This window comes from Galleria mellonella, unplaced genomic scaffold, assembly GCF_026898425.1.
Source record: "Galleria mellonella isolate WM207_F2 unplaced genomic scaffold, CSIRO_AGI_GalMel_v1 utg121, whole genome shotgun sequence".
NCBI classification, from domain to species: domain Eukaryota; kingdom Metazoa; phylum Arthropoda; class Insecta; order Lepidoptera; family Pyralidae; genus Galleria; species Galleria mellonella.
This window is the reverse complement of record NW_026441983.1, coordinates 1,430,631-1,446,956: the sequence shown is the minus strand read 5'-3', so window position 1 is coordinate 1,446,956 and position 16,326 is coordinate 1,430,631. Positions and strand designations below refer to the sequence as shown.

The 16,326-nt window shown below is 31.8% G+C and overlaps 2 protein-coding genes across 2 annotated transcripts; both read right to left on the bottom strand.

Moving 5' to 3' along the window:
• Positions 1-2,452: 2,452 nt before the first annotated feature.
• LOC128201326 (zinc finger protein OZF-like) lies at positions 2,453-3,952 on the bottom strand. The gene is made up of 2 exons (XM_052897985.1): positions 3,536-3,952; positions 2,453-3,298 (listed from the first exon to the last, which is right to left on the bottom strand). The coding sequence occupies exons 1-2, from the start codon at positions 3,950-3,952 to the stop codon at positions 2,453-2,455; spliced, it is 1,263 nt and encodes a 420-aa protein (XP_052753945.1).
• Positions 3,953-13,293: 9,341 nt separating this feature from the next.
• LOC113513942 (zinc finger protein OZF-like) lies at positions 13,294-15,951 on the bottom strand. The gene has a single exon (XM_026897923.3). The coding sequence runs from the start codon at positions 15,102-15,104 to the stop codon at positions 13,761-13,763; it is 1,344 nt and encodes a 447-aa protein (XP_026753724.2). The 5' UTR covers positions 15,105-15,951; the 3' UTR covers positions 13,294-13,760.
• Positions 15,952-16,326: the final 375 nt, after the last annotated feature.

Below are 16,326 nucleotides of genomic sequence, written 5' to 3'. Positions count from 1 at the left end.
ACCAAGATTTAAAGAGAATTTGTGCTAGGTTACAACGTATGTACTCAAGCTTTTAAAATATGATATTAAGATAAAGTATGTACTTGGAAGTAGAATGTATATTGCAGACTATTTATCTATAAATTTTATTAAGGATAATGCAAAGATAGATCCAACCTTAAAGGAGATATTACATTTTATAGGGACTGATTTACCTATATCAGAAAACTGGATGGAAAAATTACAGGATACTACTAAAAATGACTCAGATTTAATAAAAATAATACTACTTTGGCTGAAAACAGCTAAATATTTAGGAAACTCTAACTTAAAACATTATTATAAATTAAGATTTGATTTACATGTTAAAAACAATATTTTATATTATTAGGACAAAATTGTGATATCTCAAATAAGGAGAAAAGAAATAATTCAAATATTACATATAGGTACCTAGGACATTTAGAAATTGTGAAATGTAAAAAGAGAGCAATAAATGTATTGTATTGGCCAGCGTGTATTGTATTGGATCTTATAGGCGAGCCTAGATCTGCCACGGAAAGGTTACGCCAGTGCCGTGATGGTGCACGACCACGTTATAATTATAGAGAATGCTTAAAATCGTCTTTATACAAATACATAGAGTTTGCTTTCCCATTGTATCGTGACGGTAAAATCGTGAAATACCTGAAATGAAGTTCCACGTAAAAGTTTAAAAACGCCCAATGGCAGTGTCAGACCCCTTTACTTGTACTGACAATATTTGCCTCACTGTTTCATAGCACTATGGTATGGCACATGTGTTACAGATGAGCAATAAATTTTGCATTGGTTGATGTGTAAAAATAAAAAAAATAAAAACAAATAAGTAAAAGAATTTTATTTAATTAATAATTGCATTTATTAATTAATAATTATACAGATCGTATGACTGTTCAATTTTGAACAAAATAACATCATTGAGTTATATTAGCTAAAAGGGGTAGTTACGTCTTTGATACTCAAATTCTTTAGTTTCATATTATATAATAATAAAGTGATCAAAACTTTGTTACGTTATACACACGTCTACGTATTATGTACAATGACATATGTTGCTTTACACAATATATATAGGAAGTGCAACATATTTGGAATACTGCAGGTAACTTGGAATACCTCCATATCTGAATCAATATAAACGCTATCTGTGTTTTTTTTAAGTAAACATAACGCCATTCGATATACGAAGCCGTAGATAGTTAAAATCAGGATACCATTTTGACATTCCGGCTACCAGCCCCAAAGAAACGAGACACTTGTTTTGAAAACTTTTTCGCTAAGAGTGCAATCCGTTGTAATCTTTACTGTAATACTTTAAATCTTTATTGTAATTATTTAAACAGCTAGTTGACCTTTGTCAGTTTAGGATGTTACAATGGTTTGGTGAATATTTCTAGAATTAAAAATGTGACATGGATTTTTAGGTAAGGTTGGTGTGTTGTTAATTTGGAATACCGAGAGTGAACATAATTTGGAATATTCCAAATTTTATGCATATTTTATGAGTAGTAATAAAAAAGAATATTAGCATTAGAAGCGGTAAGCCAGCAAGATCGGCAGTAATTTCAAGTTCTTATAAAAAAAAAGATCTTGAGAATGCACAATCTAAAGTGTGATAAAGAAAACAAAACAAAGAAAAAATATTAAGGAAAAGAGCAAGAAAAATATAAGACAGAAGAGAAATAGACAAGGAAAAGAAATATGACAGACAGTGATTCATCAAATCCGAATCCTAGGGCTATATCTGGAAATAACACAGACTCTTCCGACAATGTAGCAAGAGAGATGAGATTGCAGTCCCTATTGACGAAGACGCTGAGTGTATTTCTGTAACGGAAAATATAGCGAGGATAAAAGGGGTGATGAATGGGTACAGTATTTAATGTGCGAATTGTGGGTTCATGGTGCTTGTGGTAGTTATGAATCCGGTGTGTATATATGTGATTACTGCAACAGTAACTAAGAATAGTAAACTATAAATTCAAACTAAACACTGATCAATGTTTATTGTGACTGATTATTGAAAAAGATTAATTATCTAGACAACTAAATATTAATAATACTGTTACAAAGATAAGAAATCTATTAGTTTCTAAGAAAAAGTGTAAGCAATTGACAAAGAAAAAATGTGAATGTATTTTGGAATACTATATTCCAAATTACCTGCACTCTAAGTCAAATATAGTTTTTGGAGTTTTCTAGTTGCATAGGCATTTTTATAAAGATTCTGGTTTTTGTTATATTTGATTGTTCTCATTATTAAAGTTTAATAGTTTGACAATAATTAAATGTATTTTTTACCTACCGATCCCGTTCCAAATATGCTGCAGTTCCTCTATAATCACGTGATATGTCAAACATAACACTTGCTACTTAAGGTTACTGTTTGTTTGTCTTATAAATACTTACACCTACATAAATTATACATTTATTACGGCTTGGCATCAGTATGTATCACCAAATGCTGTTTCAATATTGATTTTCTGTTAAAACATTTATTACATACATCACAACTATATGGCTTCTCACCAGTGTGTATCATCAAATGCCGTTGCAATGTTGAGTTTTGTTTAAAACATTGACTACATACATTACAACTATATGGCTTGTCACCACTATGTATCGACATATGAACTTTCAAATTTGATTTTCTATTAAAACTTTTATTACATACATCACAACTATATGGCTTCTCACCAGTATGTATCAATAAATGTTGTGCTAAATTTGCTTTCACATTAAAACATTTATTACATACGTCACAACTATATGGCTTATCATCAGTATGTATCAACAAATGTTGTGCTAAATGTGCTTTCTGTCTAAAATATTTATTACATACGTCACAACTATATGGCTTATCACCAGTATGTATCAGCAAATGTTGTTGCCATGATGATTTTTTGTTAAAACATTTATTACATATATCACAACTATATGGCTTGTCACCAGTATGTATAATCAAATGCCATTGTAGTTTTGATTTATTGCTAAAACATTTATTACATTTATCACAACTATATGGCTTCTCACCAGTATGTATCGTCAAATGATCTCGCAATGTTGATGTTCTGTTAAAACTTTTATTACATACATCACAACTATATGGCTTCTCACCAGTGTGTATCATCAAATGCCGTTGCAATGTTGATTTTTGTTTAAAACATTGACTACATACATTACAACTATATGGCTTGTCACCAGTATGTATCGACAAATGATCTTTCAATGTTGATTTTCTATTAAAACTTTTATTACATACATCACAACTATATGGCTTCTCACCAGTGTGTATCATCAAATGCCGTTGCAATGTTGATTTTTGTTTAAAACATTGACTACATACATTACAACTATATGGCTTGTCACCAGTATGTATCGACAAATGATCTTTCAATGTTGATTTTCTATTAAAACTTTTATTACATACATCACAACTATATGGCTTATCATCAATATGTATCAGCAAATGCCGTTGCAGTTTTGATGCTCTTTTAAAACATTTACTACATACATTACAACTATATGGCTTATCACCAGTATGTACCAGCAAATGCTCTTTCAACGATGATTTTTGTTTAAAACATTTACTACATACATCACAACTGTATGGCTTTTTATTAGACGAAAATATTTCCTGTTCAGGATGGACTGTCATATGGTATTTCAGTGTATTGTAGGTCTCGAATGTCTTACTGCATACCACACATGAATGAACTTTATCCTTATCTTTATTATACAGAACTCGTTCAGAGTCAGGTTTGGAAGGTCCAGCAGTTTCAAATATGGTCCCTTCTTGTTCAGTCACCGGTTCCTGTGTGGTATTCATAACTGTACTGCAGCCTGGACGCTCTTTATGGTGTGGAGTCATCTGCTGTTCGGTGTCGTGCGAGACATGTAAATTCTCACCTTGCGTATTGTCCGTAGCCATATTGTATCTGACATGCACGGTGAATACTACGGGAATATACTTAGACTTGTTTAGCTGTAATTTTCTGTTAAATGATAACCATGCTGAGGCAGTTCACTATTAGATACAGTCAGACTACTAAACTAGAAATGTTCATTGGGCCTTCATGTATTTCTTGTACGACAGTTCTGAGATTACTTCGTGTATACTAAAGAGGGTGATCATTTATGGGTGCCCATTGAAAATTTGCTGGATATCTATGTCTCCAGTACGTGCCTATTGTACATGACACTGCCACAAGTAGTAAAAATAACAACCGATTGCCAGAGAAGGAAAATAAAACAGAATACTTAGACTGCGGCAGGTTTAAATCTACAAATGACATGTATCGTTCTAGTGGCCGGTATTACCTTTGTTATTATCGAGTCGGAGAAATAAAGCACACACAAAATGCACAAGGAATAAACAGTACAATATGTCGTAAAAGTCAGAAGTGTAGTAAGATTAGAGATAGAGAGGCTATGACTATATCTAAAACCGAAATCTTTGGTCTAATGACAGGTAGGAAACTCTTGTACAGATATGTGTACGTTAGTGATTTGACCAGGGGCTTGTATCTACCCTACAGAAATTTTTATCAATGAAAACGGCTTGTGGTGCGTTGCGGAGTTTTATGTATTGCTACTTAAAAATACATATTTAAAAGTAAGTACGAATATTGAATTATAAATGTAAAATTTTTACTGATCATAAAAAATAAAGTCTATTTATAGTCATAGTTTTTAAATATTTCATCACTGTTGTGATATAGGTACAATGCAATTGTTTAATAAATTAACAATTTTCATAGATTTTAGTGCCCGTGCTCATGATTCTCTAGCAACCCCAAATCCTGCTGTCAGTGAAGAAAAAATTTACTTTATATTTCTTAAAAGTTTTTCCTAATTTTAATAGTTTTTATTTGTTGTATTTATTTATATTTATTGTATTGTATATCAGATCTTTTTATTTTGTATATCGGATCATAATTGCACGCTAGAGCTTACTCGCGACAACCGTTTGTTGGTATTTTGGTGGATATTAAACCTACTATGGTTTAATATCCACCAAAATACAATGTGGTGGGAAGGGATTCATAGTAATAGAGAGATTAATCCCCATTGCTATCAATATACTCTATCAGATCGACCTCCACGTGGTTTCTCCTGGAAACTATCATTACTAATTTATCGTTGAATTCTTCACAATGGACTAACTGACCTGCATTTTTATCCTCACCTGTCACCCCCTCATTGGCAATTACCCCGATTGCGCAAGTGATTGACCGAATGCGGGGTATTATATTATCATGCCATTTTCACTCATTAAAAAAAAGTACTATTGCACAATGCAGATTACTCGCATCAACAATAAAATGTTCTATAAATTTATAAACTGTCTACAGGTGCCCATAGAATGTGTGCTAAATGTGGATAAACTACTTTTCGAGATGGAGTCATATTATTCCTTCAATTTCCTAAACCTGGGATAACAAATATTAAACGGTAGGTTTACGTTAACTTATAATTTACTAGCGACCCGCCCCAGCTTCGCACGGGTACACATTACATCACATCACATTAGAAACCCTTAAAATTATCAGTGTTTCTCTACTATATTATGCATTATACATATAAACCTTTCTCTTGAATCACTCTATCTATTAAAAAAAACCGCTTCAAAATATGTTCCGTGGTTTTAAAGATTTAAGCATACATAGGGACGGACAGACAGCGACAGCGTTTTTGATTTATACTATGCAGTGATAGGTATTTATTACATAAATTTATTTTTTTATATTATCATACAGTTTTATATAATTTTTTAATGACATGTTTATTTTTCAATAGACAAATTATTGTGTAACATACTTACATTATACAGTTATGTTTTCTTTTAGGTATTGCATGAAAGTTGGAATACAAGACTGATTGTGACAGCAACAGCATGTGACTTATCAAGAGTCAACATAAAGGCTCTAGATATCCTCGGTGTCGTGAAGAAGACAAATCTCAACTCAATGATAATAATTTCAAAAAGTTTTTATTGTCAACCGAAATACTGATTGTATTTCGGTTGATGTGCATTTCAGCGAGTGTTCTACTGTAGATCTAGAACCACTAATTGTTGACGCAACGGCTGAGATAGAGCAGACGTCTGGTGAAGTTCAGGCATGCCATATGTCTGTGAGTTTATATGTAAAAAATTATACAATGTAATGAATATACTACTTGTATAGAAATATTTTTGGCATCAGGACCCACAGGCAATGTTAACCTTAAATTATTTAAATGTTTCTGAAAATATAATGAGATACACAGAAGCCTAAATATAGTTTACATAAAATACACATTTCATGCATTGTACGGAGGTATGCTCTTGGGCAGTGAATGAAATATTAAGTAAATGGGGATGGTTTGAGAAAGGAGTTTGAAAATAATGTAAATGACGATTTTCGGATTTTTTCCTTTACTTGTGCTATATGATGTTGCTTATTCATGATTTTAGGTCAATAGTAAGTATCCTACAGGCAAAATATGCTATATATATTAAACATAAAGGGCTGTATCTCTTGATTGTATTAATTTAGAAGATTGATTTTTTCACTGGTTTAAAAGAGTGCAGACCAGATTATATGATACTAATTTCAACTTAATACCTCCGTGAGTTCCTAAGAAAAACAGATATCAAAGTGATCTTAGAAGAGTTCCGCTTTTTCCCTTGGAGGTACAAAACCCTAAGAAGCAGACTTACAAAAAAATACTAACACTAAGGAATAAATAATCTTTGTACACATATTGGTATACAAGCATAATATTTATTTTTACAGTTTTCCATTTTATTTGCTTTGTATATTTTTTCTATTTATGCTGGTTCATTTTTAATCCACTTTCACACACTATCAATGCATAATCATCGAATTTCCATAAATATTTCATACGCATTCAAGTTCGATGACAATGCAAAATGCCTATGACTACAATAATAAGATCGTAGCTGCTCTGATGGGGTGGTTATAAGAACTACGTAACAAAGAATGCAACCTCATCAGTATGGGTTGATTATAGTCTGTTTTGCCATCGTTCTTGTCATGTTACGTTTAAGAGCTAGATTATGTACTAAATTATAATTTTATCTATTATTGGCGATTTGATTTGTCAGTAAAGTGTGAGTTTTTGTTTGTACATATCACAGCAAAGATGCCTATTTACGTATAAATGCAACAAAGTAATAGTTTTTGTTATTAAAGCATTATTTAATTATATAAGGATTTTTTTTAGTTCTACAATTAGGTAAAGTCATAGTAGAAACTGACCAAAAACCCCTTGTGGCAATTATCAACCAAGATTTAAAGAGAATTTGTGCTAGGTTACAACGTATGTACTCAAGCTTTTAAAATATGATATTAAGATAAAGTATGTACTTGGAAGTAGAATGTATATTGTAGACTATTTATCTATAAATTTTATTAAGGATAATGCAAAGATAGATCTAACCTTAAAGGAGATATTACATTTTATAGGGACTGATTTACCTATATCAGAAAACTGGATGGAAAAATTACAGGATGCTACTAAAAATTTGGCCGAAAACAGCTAAATATTTAGGAAACTCTAACTTAAAACATTATTATAAATTAAGATTTGATTTACATATTAAAAACAATAATTTATATTATTAGAACAAAATTGTGATATCTCAAATAAGGAGAAAAGAAATAATTCAAATATTACATATAGGTACCTAGGACATTTAGAAATTGTGAAATGTAAAAAGAGAGCAATAAATGCATTGTATTGGCCAGCGTGTATTGTAATGGATCTTATAGGCGAGCCTAGATCTGCCACGGAAAGGTTACGCCAGTGCCGTGATGGTGCACGACCACGTTATAATTATAGAGAATGCTTAAAATCGTCTTTATACAAATACATAGAGTTTGCTTTCACATTGTATCGTGACGGTAAAATCGTGAAATACCTGAAATGAAGTTCCACGTAAAAGTTTAAAAACGCCCAATGGCAGTGTCAGACCCCTTTACTTGTACTGACAATATTTTCCTCACTGTTTCATAGCACTATGGTATGGCACATGTGTTACAGATGAGCAATAAATTTTGCATTGGTTGATGTGTAAAAATAAAAAAAATAAAAACAAATAAGTAAAAGAATTTTATTTAATTAATAATTGCATTTATTAATTAATAATTATACAGATCGTATGACTGTTCAATTTTGAACAAAATAACATCATTGAGTTATATTAGCTAAAAGGGGTAGTTACGTCTTTGATACTCAAATTCTTTAGTTTCATATTATATAATAATAAAGTGATCAAAACTTTGTTACGTTATACACACGTCTACGTATTATGTACAATGACATATGTTGCTTTACACAATATATATAGGAAGTGCAACATATTTGGAATACTGCAGGTAACTTGGAATACCTCCATATCTGAATCAATATAAACGCTATCTGTGTTTTTTTTAAGTAAACATAACGCCATTCGATATACGAAGCCGTAGATAGTTAAAATCAGGACACCATTTTGACATTCCGGCTACCAGCCCCAAAGAAACGAGACACTTGTTTTGAAAACTATTTCGCTAAGAATGCAATCCATTGCAATCTTTACTGTAATACTTTAAATCTTTATTGTAATTATTTAAACAGCTAGTTGACCTTTGTCAGTTTAGGATGTTACAATGGTTTGGTGAATATTTCTAGAATTAAAAATGTGACATGGATTTTTAGGTAAGGTTGGTGTGTTGTTAATTTGGAATACCGAGAGTGAACATAATTTGGAATATTCCAAATTTTATGCATATTTTATGAGTAGTAATAAAAAAGAATACAATAAAAGGGGTGATGAATGGGTACAGTATTTAATGTGCGAATTGTGGGTTCGTGGTGCTTGTGGTAGTTATGAATCCGGTGTGTATATATGTGATTACTGCAAGAGTAACTCAGAATAGTAAACTATAAATTCAAACTAAACACTGATCAGTGTTTATTGTGACTGATTATTGAAAAAGATTGATTATGTAGAGAACTAAATATTAATAAAACTGTTACAAATATAAGAAATCTATTAGTTTCTAAGAAAAAGTGTAAGCAATTGACAAAGAAAAAATGTGAATGTATTTTGGAATACTATATTCCAAATTACCTGCACTCTAAGTCAAATATAGTTTTTGGAGTTTTCTAGTTGCATAGGCATTTTTATAAAGATTCTGGTTTTTGTTATATTTGATTGTTCTCATTATTAAAGTTTAATAGTTTGACAATAATTAAATGTATTTTTTACCTACCGATCCCGTTCCAAATATGCTGCAGTTCCTCTATAATCACGTGATATGTCAAACATAACACTTGCTACTTAAGGTTACTGTTTGTTTGTCTTATAAATACTTACGCCTACATGAATTATACATTTATTACGGCTTGGCATCAGTATGTATCAACAAATGCTGTTTCAATGTTGATTTTCTGTTAAAACATTTATTACATACATCACAACTATATGGCTTCTCACCAGAATGTATCGACAAATGCTCTTGCAATGTTGATTTTCTGTTAAAACATTTATTACATACAACACAACTGTATGGCCTATCACCAGTATGTATCACCAAATGCCATTGTAGTTTTGATTTATTGCTAAAACATTTATTACATTTATCACAACTATATGGCTTTTCACCAGTATGTATCGTCAAATGATCTCGCAATGTTGATTTTCTGTTAAAACATTTATTACATACATCACAACTATATGGCTTCTCACCAGAATGTATCAACAAATGCTCTTGCAATGTTGATTTTCTGTTAAAACATTTATTACATACATTACAACTGTATGGCCTATCACCAGTATGTATCAGCAAATGCCGTTGCAATATTGATTTTTGGTTAAAACGTTTACTACATACATTACAACTATATGGCTTATCACCAGTATGTATCATCAAATGCTGTTTTAATGTTGATTTTAGTTTAAAACGTTTACTACATACATCACAAGTATATGGCTTTTCATTAGACGAATATATTTCCTGTTCAGTATGGACTGTCATATGGTATTTCAGTGTATTGTAGGTCTCGAATGTCTTACTGCATACCACACATGAATGAACTTTAACCTCATCTTTATTAAACAGAACTCGTTCAGAGTCAGATTTGGAAGGTCCAGCAGTCTCAAATATAGTCCCTCCTTGTTCAGTCACCGGTTCCTGTGTGGTATTCATAACTGTACTGCAGCCTGGACGCTCTTTATGGTGTGGAGTCATCTGTTGTTCGGTGTCGTGCGAGACATGTAAATTCTCATCTTGTGTTTTGTCCGTAGCCATATTTTGTCTGACATGCACGGTGAATACTACGGGAATATACTTAGACTTGTTTAGCTGTAATTTTCTGTTAAATGATAACCATGCTGAGGCAGTTCACTATTACAGTCAGACTGCTAAACTAGAAATGTTCATTGGGCCTTCATGCATTCCTTGTACGACAGTTCTGAGATTACTTCGTGTATACTAAAGAGGGTGATCATTTATGAGTGCCCATTGAAAATTTGCTGGATATCTATGTCTCCAGTACGTGCCTATTGTACATGACACTGCCACAAGTAGTAAAAATAAAAACCGATTGCCAGAGAAGGAAAATAAAACAGAATACTTAGACTGCGGCAGGATTAAGTCTACAAATGACATGTATCGTTCTAGTGGCCAGTATTACCTTTGTTATTATCGAGTCGGAGAAATAAAGCACACACAAAATGCACAAGGAATAAACAGTACAATATGTCGTAAAAGTCAGAAGTGTAGTAAGATTAGAGATAGAGAGGCTATGACTATATCTAAAACCGAAATCTTTGGTCTAATGACAGGTAGGAAACTCTTGTACAGATATGTGTACGTTAGTGATTTGACCAGGGGCTTGTATCTACCCTACAGAAATTTTTATCAATGAAAACGGCTTGTGGTGCGTTGCGGACTTTTAAGTATTGCTACTTAAAAATACATATTTAAAAGTAAGTACGAATATTGAATTATAAATGTAAAATTTTTACTGATCATAAAAAATAAAATCTATTATATTTATAGTCATAGTTTTTAAACATTTTATCACTGTTATTGTTTAATAAATTAACAATTTTCTTAGAATTTAGTGCCCGTGCTCGTGATTCTCTAGCAACCCCAAATCCTGCTGTCAGTGAAGAAAAAAAATATATTTCTTAAAAGTTTTTCCTAATTTTAATAATTTTTATGTTGTATTTATTTATATTTATTGTATTATATATCAGATCTTTTTATTTTGTATATCGGATCATAGTTGTACACTAGAGTTTACTCACGACAACCGTTTGTTGGTATTTTGGTGGATATTAAACCATAGTACTACAATGCGGTGGGAAGGGATTCTTAGTAATAGGAAGATTAATCCCCATTGCTATCAATATACTCTATCAGATCGACCTCCACGTGGTTGCCCCTGGAAACTATCATTACTAATTTATCGTTGAATTCTTCACAATGGGTTAACTGACCTGCATTTTCATCCTCACCTATCACCCCTCATTGGTTTCCCGATTGCGCAAGCGGGGTATTATATTATCATGCGATTTTCACCCATTAAAAAAAGGTACTATTGCACAATGCAGATTACTCGCATCAACAATAAAATGTTCTATAAATTTATAAACTGTCTACAGGTGCCCATAGAATGTGTGCTAAATGTGGATAAACTATTTTTCGAGATGGAGTCGTAATATTCCTTCAATTTCCTAAACCTGGTAAAACAAATATTAAACGGTATGTTTACTTTAACTTATAATTTACTAGCGACTCGCCCCAGCTTCGCACGGGTGCACATTACATCACATTAGAAACCTTTAAAATTATCATTGTTTCTCTACAATATTATGCATGTATTATACATATAAACCTTTCTCTTGAATCACTCTATCTATTAAAAAAACCGCTTCAAATTTTGTTCCGTAGTTTTAAAGATTTAAGCGCACATAGGGACGGACAGACAGCGACTTTGTTTTATACTATGCAGTGATAGGTATTTATTACATAAATTATTTTTTTTGTATTATCATATAGTTTAATATAATTTTTTAATGACATGTTTATTTTATCAATAGACAAAGTATTGCGTTTAATTCTATTTAAGGTGTTTTACATAGGCGCATAGGATACAATAATCGAAATACACGTTTTAAATTGAGTTGGTTGTAAAGGATTATGTCCATATTGACAGGTGTAAGAAAAAATGAATGATAACAAACAGTGCCAATAACATTTTATTTTTCAATGAAAAAGTATGGATTTTTTATAATATCCAATTATTGATAATTAATATTTTTCAGAGAAAACTAATGTACCTAACATACATATTACATTACAATTATGTTGTCTTTCAGGTATTCCATGAAAGTTGAAAGACAGGGCTGATTGTGACCGCAATAGTTTGTGACTAATCAAGAGTCAACATAAAAGCTCTAGATATCCTCGGTGTCGTGAAGAAGATAAATTTCAGCTTAATGATAATGATAGTTTTAAAAAGTTTTTATTGTCAACTGAAATACAATCAGATATGCATTCTAGCGAGTGTTCTACTGTAGATCTAGAACCACTAATTGCTGACGCAACAGCTGCGATAGAGCAGGCGTCTGGTGAAGTTCAGGCATGCCATATGTCTGTGAGTTTATATGTGAAAAATTATACAATGTAATGAATATACTACTTGTATAGAAATATTTTTAGCATCAGGACCCACAGGCAATGTTAACCTTAATTTATTTAAATGTTTCTGAAAATATAATGAGTAAACACAGAAGCCTAAATATAGTTTACGTAAAATACACATTTCATGCATTGTACGGAGGTATGCTCTTGGACAGTGAATGAAATATTAAGCAAATGGGGATGGTTTGAGAAAGGAGTACTCTAGTTAGAGGAGACCAAAAACACATTAATTGTTTATGTCCTAAATATGAAGATGATTGTAAAAGTAACAATTTAAATAATAGCAATGTAAGTAATCAAAGAGACTTAAGTAACAGTAATTATAATGATCAGAATCCAAGTTTCATAAATAATAATAGGGAGACAAACTCGGGTAGACAGGTCAGGACTCGCGCTTACACGAAAGATTATGATATGAATAAGTATAATAATTAAGGTAATTATTATACGAGTATAATGTAAAACGTAAAAAGGGGGGATGTCGTATATGTCATTTATTATCTATATATTTATTCTATATATTGGCAAAACTGTAGCATTACCAATGATCATATGTACAAAACCAATGTTTGCTTGTTATATTATAATAAAATAAAAGGTTTTCTCTTCATATCGGAATTATTTAAAAAATTGCTCCATATCACATATATCAACCATCAAACAAACACAAATAATTCGATTGTGCAACTTGTATTTGCGACCAATAAATGTTTTTCATTAATCTTTAATATCCATTGCTTAACACAACCTTCTACACACATAGGGGGTTTGTCCGTAGTTGCCACACTCGTCACGCGTTCCACCAAGTAAGTAGTAAGGAAAACCATTAGTTTCATATTATGTAATAATAAATTGATCAAAATTGTTACGTTATACACTCTTTTACATATTATGTACAATAACATCTATTGCCTTCCACAATATATATAATCAAGTGATATGTCAAACATAATGCTTGGTACTTAAGGTGTCCCTGTTTGTACCTCTGAACTTTATCTTGTCTTATAAATACTTACATCTACATGAATTATACATTTAATACGGCTTGTCAACAGTATGTATCAACAGATGCCGTTGTAGTGCAGCTTTTCTGTAAAAACATTTATTACATACATTACAACTATATGGTTTATTACCAGTATGTATCAACATATGCTGTCTCAATGTTGATATTCTGTTAAAACATTTATTACATACATCACAACTGTATGGCTTATCACCAGTATGTATTATCAAATGCTGTTTCAATGTTGATTTTCGTTTAAAACATTTACTGCATACATCACAACTATATGGCTTATCACCAGTATGTATCAGCAAATGCCGTTGCAAAATTGATTTTTTGTTAAAACATATATTACATACATTACAACTATATGGCTTTTCACCAGAATGTATCGACAAATGCTCTTGCAATGTTGATTTTCTGTTAAAACATTTATTACATACATCACATCTGTATGGCTTCTCACCAGTGTGTATCACCAAATGCCGTTGTAGTTTTGATTTATTGTTAAAACATTTATTACATTTATCACAACTATATGGCTTCTCACCAGTATGTATCGTCAAATGCTCTTGCAATGTTGATTTTCTGTTAAAACATTTATTACATACATAACAACTATATGGCTTCTCACCAGTATGTATCAACAAATGCCGTTGCAAAGTTGACGGATCACTAAAACATTTTTTACATACATCACAACTATATGGCTTCTCACCAGTATGTATCAGCAAATGCCGTTGCAATATTGATTTTTGGTTAAAACGTTTACTACATACATTACAACTATATGGCTTATCACCAGTATGTATAATCAAATGCTGTTTCAATGTTGATTTTAGTTTAAAACATTTACTACATATATCGCAAGTATATGGCTTTTCATTAGACGAATATATTTCCTGTTCAGTATGGACTGTCATATGGTATTTCAGTGTATTGTAGGTCTCAAATGTCTTACTGCATACCACACATGAATGAACTTTATCCTCATCCTTATTATACAGAACTCGTTCAGAGTCAGGTTTGGAAGGTCCAGCAGTTTCAAATATGGTCTCTCCTTGTACAACTGTGGGTCCTATGGCCAAATCACTCTTTGTTTCATAAGCCTCATACTGCTTCAAGAGCTCAATTACCTCATCACAGCATATTATTTGATTAGCTTTCGATTCTTCAGTGATATCAACATAGTCTGTCTTTACAACCTCCGCTCCGTCTATGCCATCCTGATAATCATCTTCTTCAGTCAACGGTTTCTGTGTGGTATTCATAACTGTACTGTAGCCAGGACGCTCTTTATGGTGTGGAGTCATCTGCTGTTCGGTGTCGTGCGAGACATGTAAATTCTCACCTTGTGTATTGTCCGTAGCCATATTTTATCTGACATGCACGGTGAATACTACGGAAATATACTTAGACTTGTTTAGCTGTAATTTTCTGTTAAATGTAAACCATGCTGAGGCAATTCACTATTAGGTACAGTCAGACTGCTAAACTAGAAATGTTCATTGGGCCTTCATGCATTCCTTGTACGACAGTTCTGAGGTCACTTCTTGTTTACTAAAGAGGGTACCCACTGAAAATTTGCTCGATATCTATGTCTCCAGTATGAGTCTCTTGGACATGACACTGCCACAAGTGGTCGTAAAAATAACAACCGATTGCCAGAGAAGGAAAATATAACAGAATATTTAGACTACGACAGGTTTAAGTCTACAAATGACATGTATCGTTCTAGTGGCCGGTATTACCTTTGTTATTATCGAGTCGGAGAAATAAAGCACACACAAAATGTATAAGGAATAAACAGTACAATATGTCGAACATGTTAACATTGTAGTAAAATTAGAGAGCAGTGTAGTAAAAAATCTTTGGTCTGAGAACAGATAGGAAACTCTTGTGCAGATTATGTGCACGTTAATGATTAGACCAGGGGCTTGTATCTACCCTACAGAAATTTTTACCAATGAAAACGGCTTGTGTGTACGTTGCGGATTTTTAAGTATTGCTACTTAAAAATACATATTTAAAAGGAAGTACGAATATTGAATTATAAATGTAGAATTTTTACTGATCATAAAAAATAAAATCTATTATATTTATAGTCATAGTTTTTAAACATTTCATCACTGTTGTGATATAGGTACAATGTAATTGTTTAATAAATTAATAATGTTCTTAGGATTTAGTGCCGTGCTCGTGATTCTCTAGCGACCGCAAATCCTGCTGTCAATAAAGAAATAACTTAATATCTAACAATCCCTTTCCCCCCCTCAATAGACAATTTATTGTGTTTATTCTGTTTAAGGTATTTAAACGGTTTTATTTTTACATAGATGCATAGGATACAATAATCGAAATACATGTTTTAAATTGGGTTGGTTGTAAAAGATTATGATTTGTTCATGTTGACAGGTTTAAAAATAAACGGAATCAGCCAACAAATTTTAATTTTTCTGGGAAATCAATAACTTCAAACAAATTGGTTGTCATAATTAAAAGAGTATGGATTTTTTATAATATCCAATTACTGATAATTTATATTTTTTTCAGAGAAAACTAATATACCTAACATACATTATACAATTATGTTGT

Excerpts from the sequence above, each read along its gene's own strand:
- LOC128201326 (XM_052897985.1), bottom strand. The coding sequence starts at position 3,952 with ATGGCTACGGACAATACGCAAGGTGAGAATTTACATGTCTCGCACGAC. Across the intron at positions 3,299-3,535 it reads ATAAGCCATATAGTTGTAAT|CCATATAGTTGTGATGTATG; the intron begins GTATGTAGTAAA and ends ACTGGTGAGAAG.
- LOC113513942 (XM_026897923.3), bottom strand. The coding sequence starts at position 15,104 with ATGGCTACGGACAATACACAAGGTGAGAATTTACATGTCTCGCACGAC.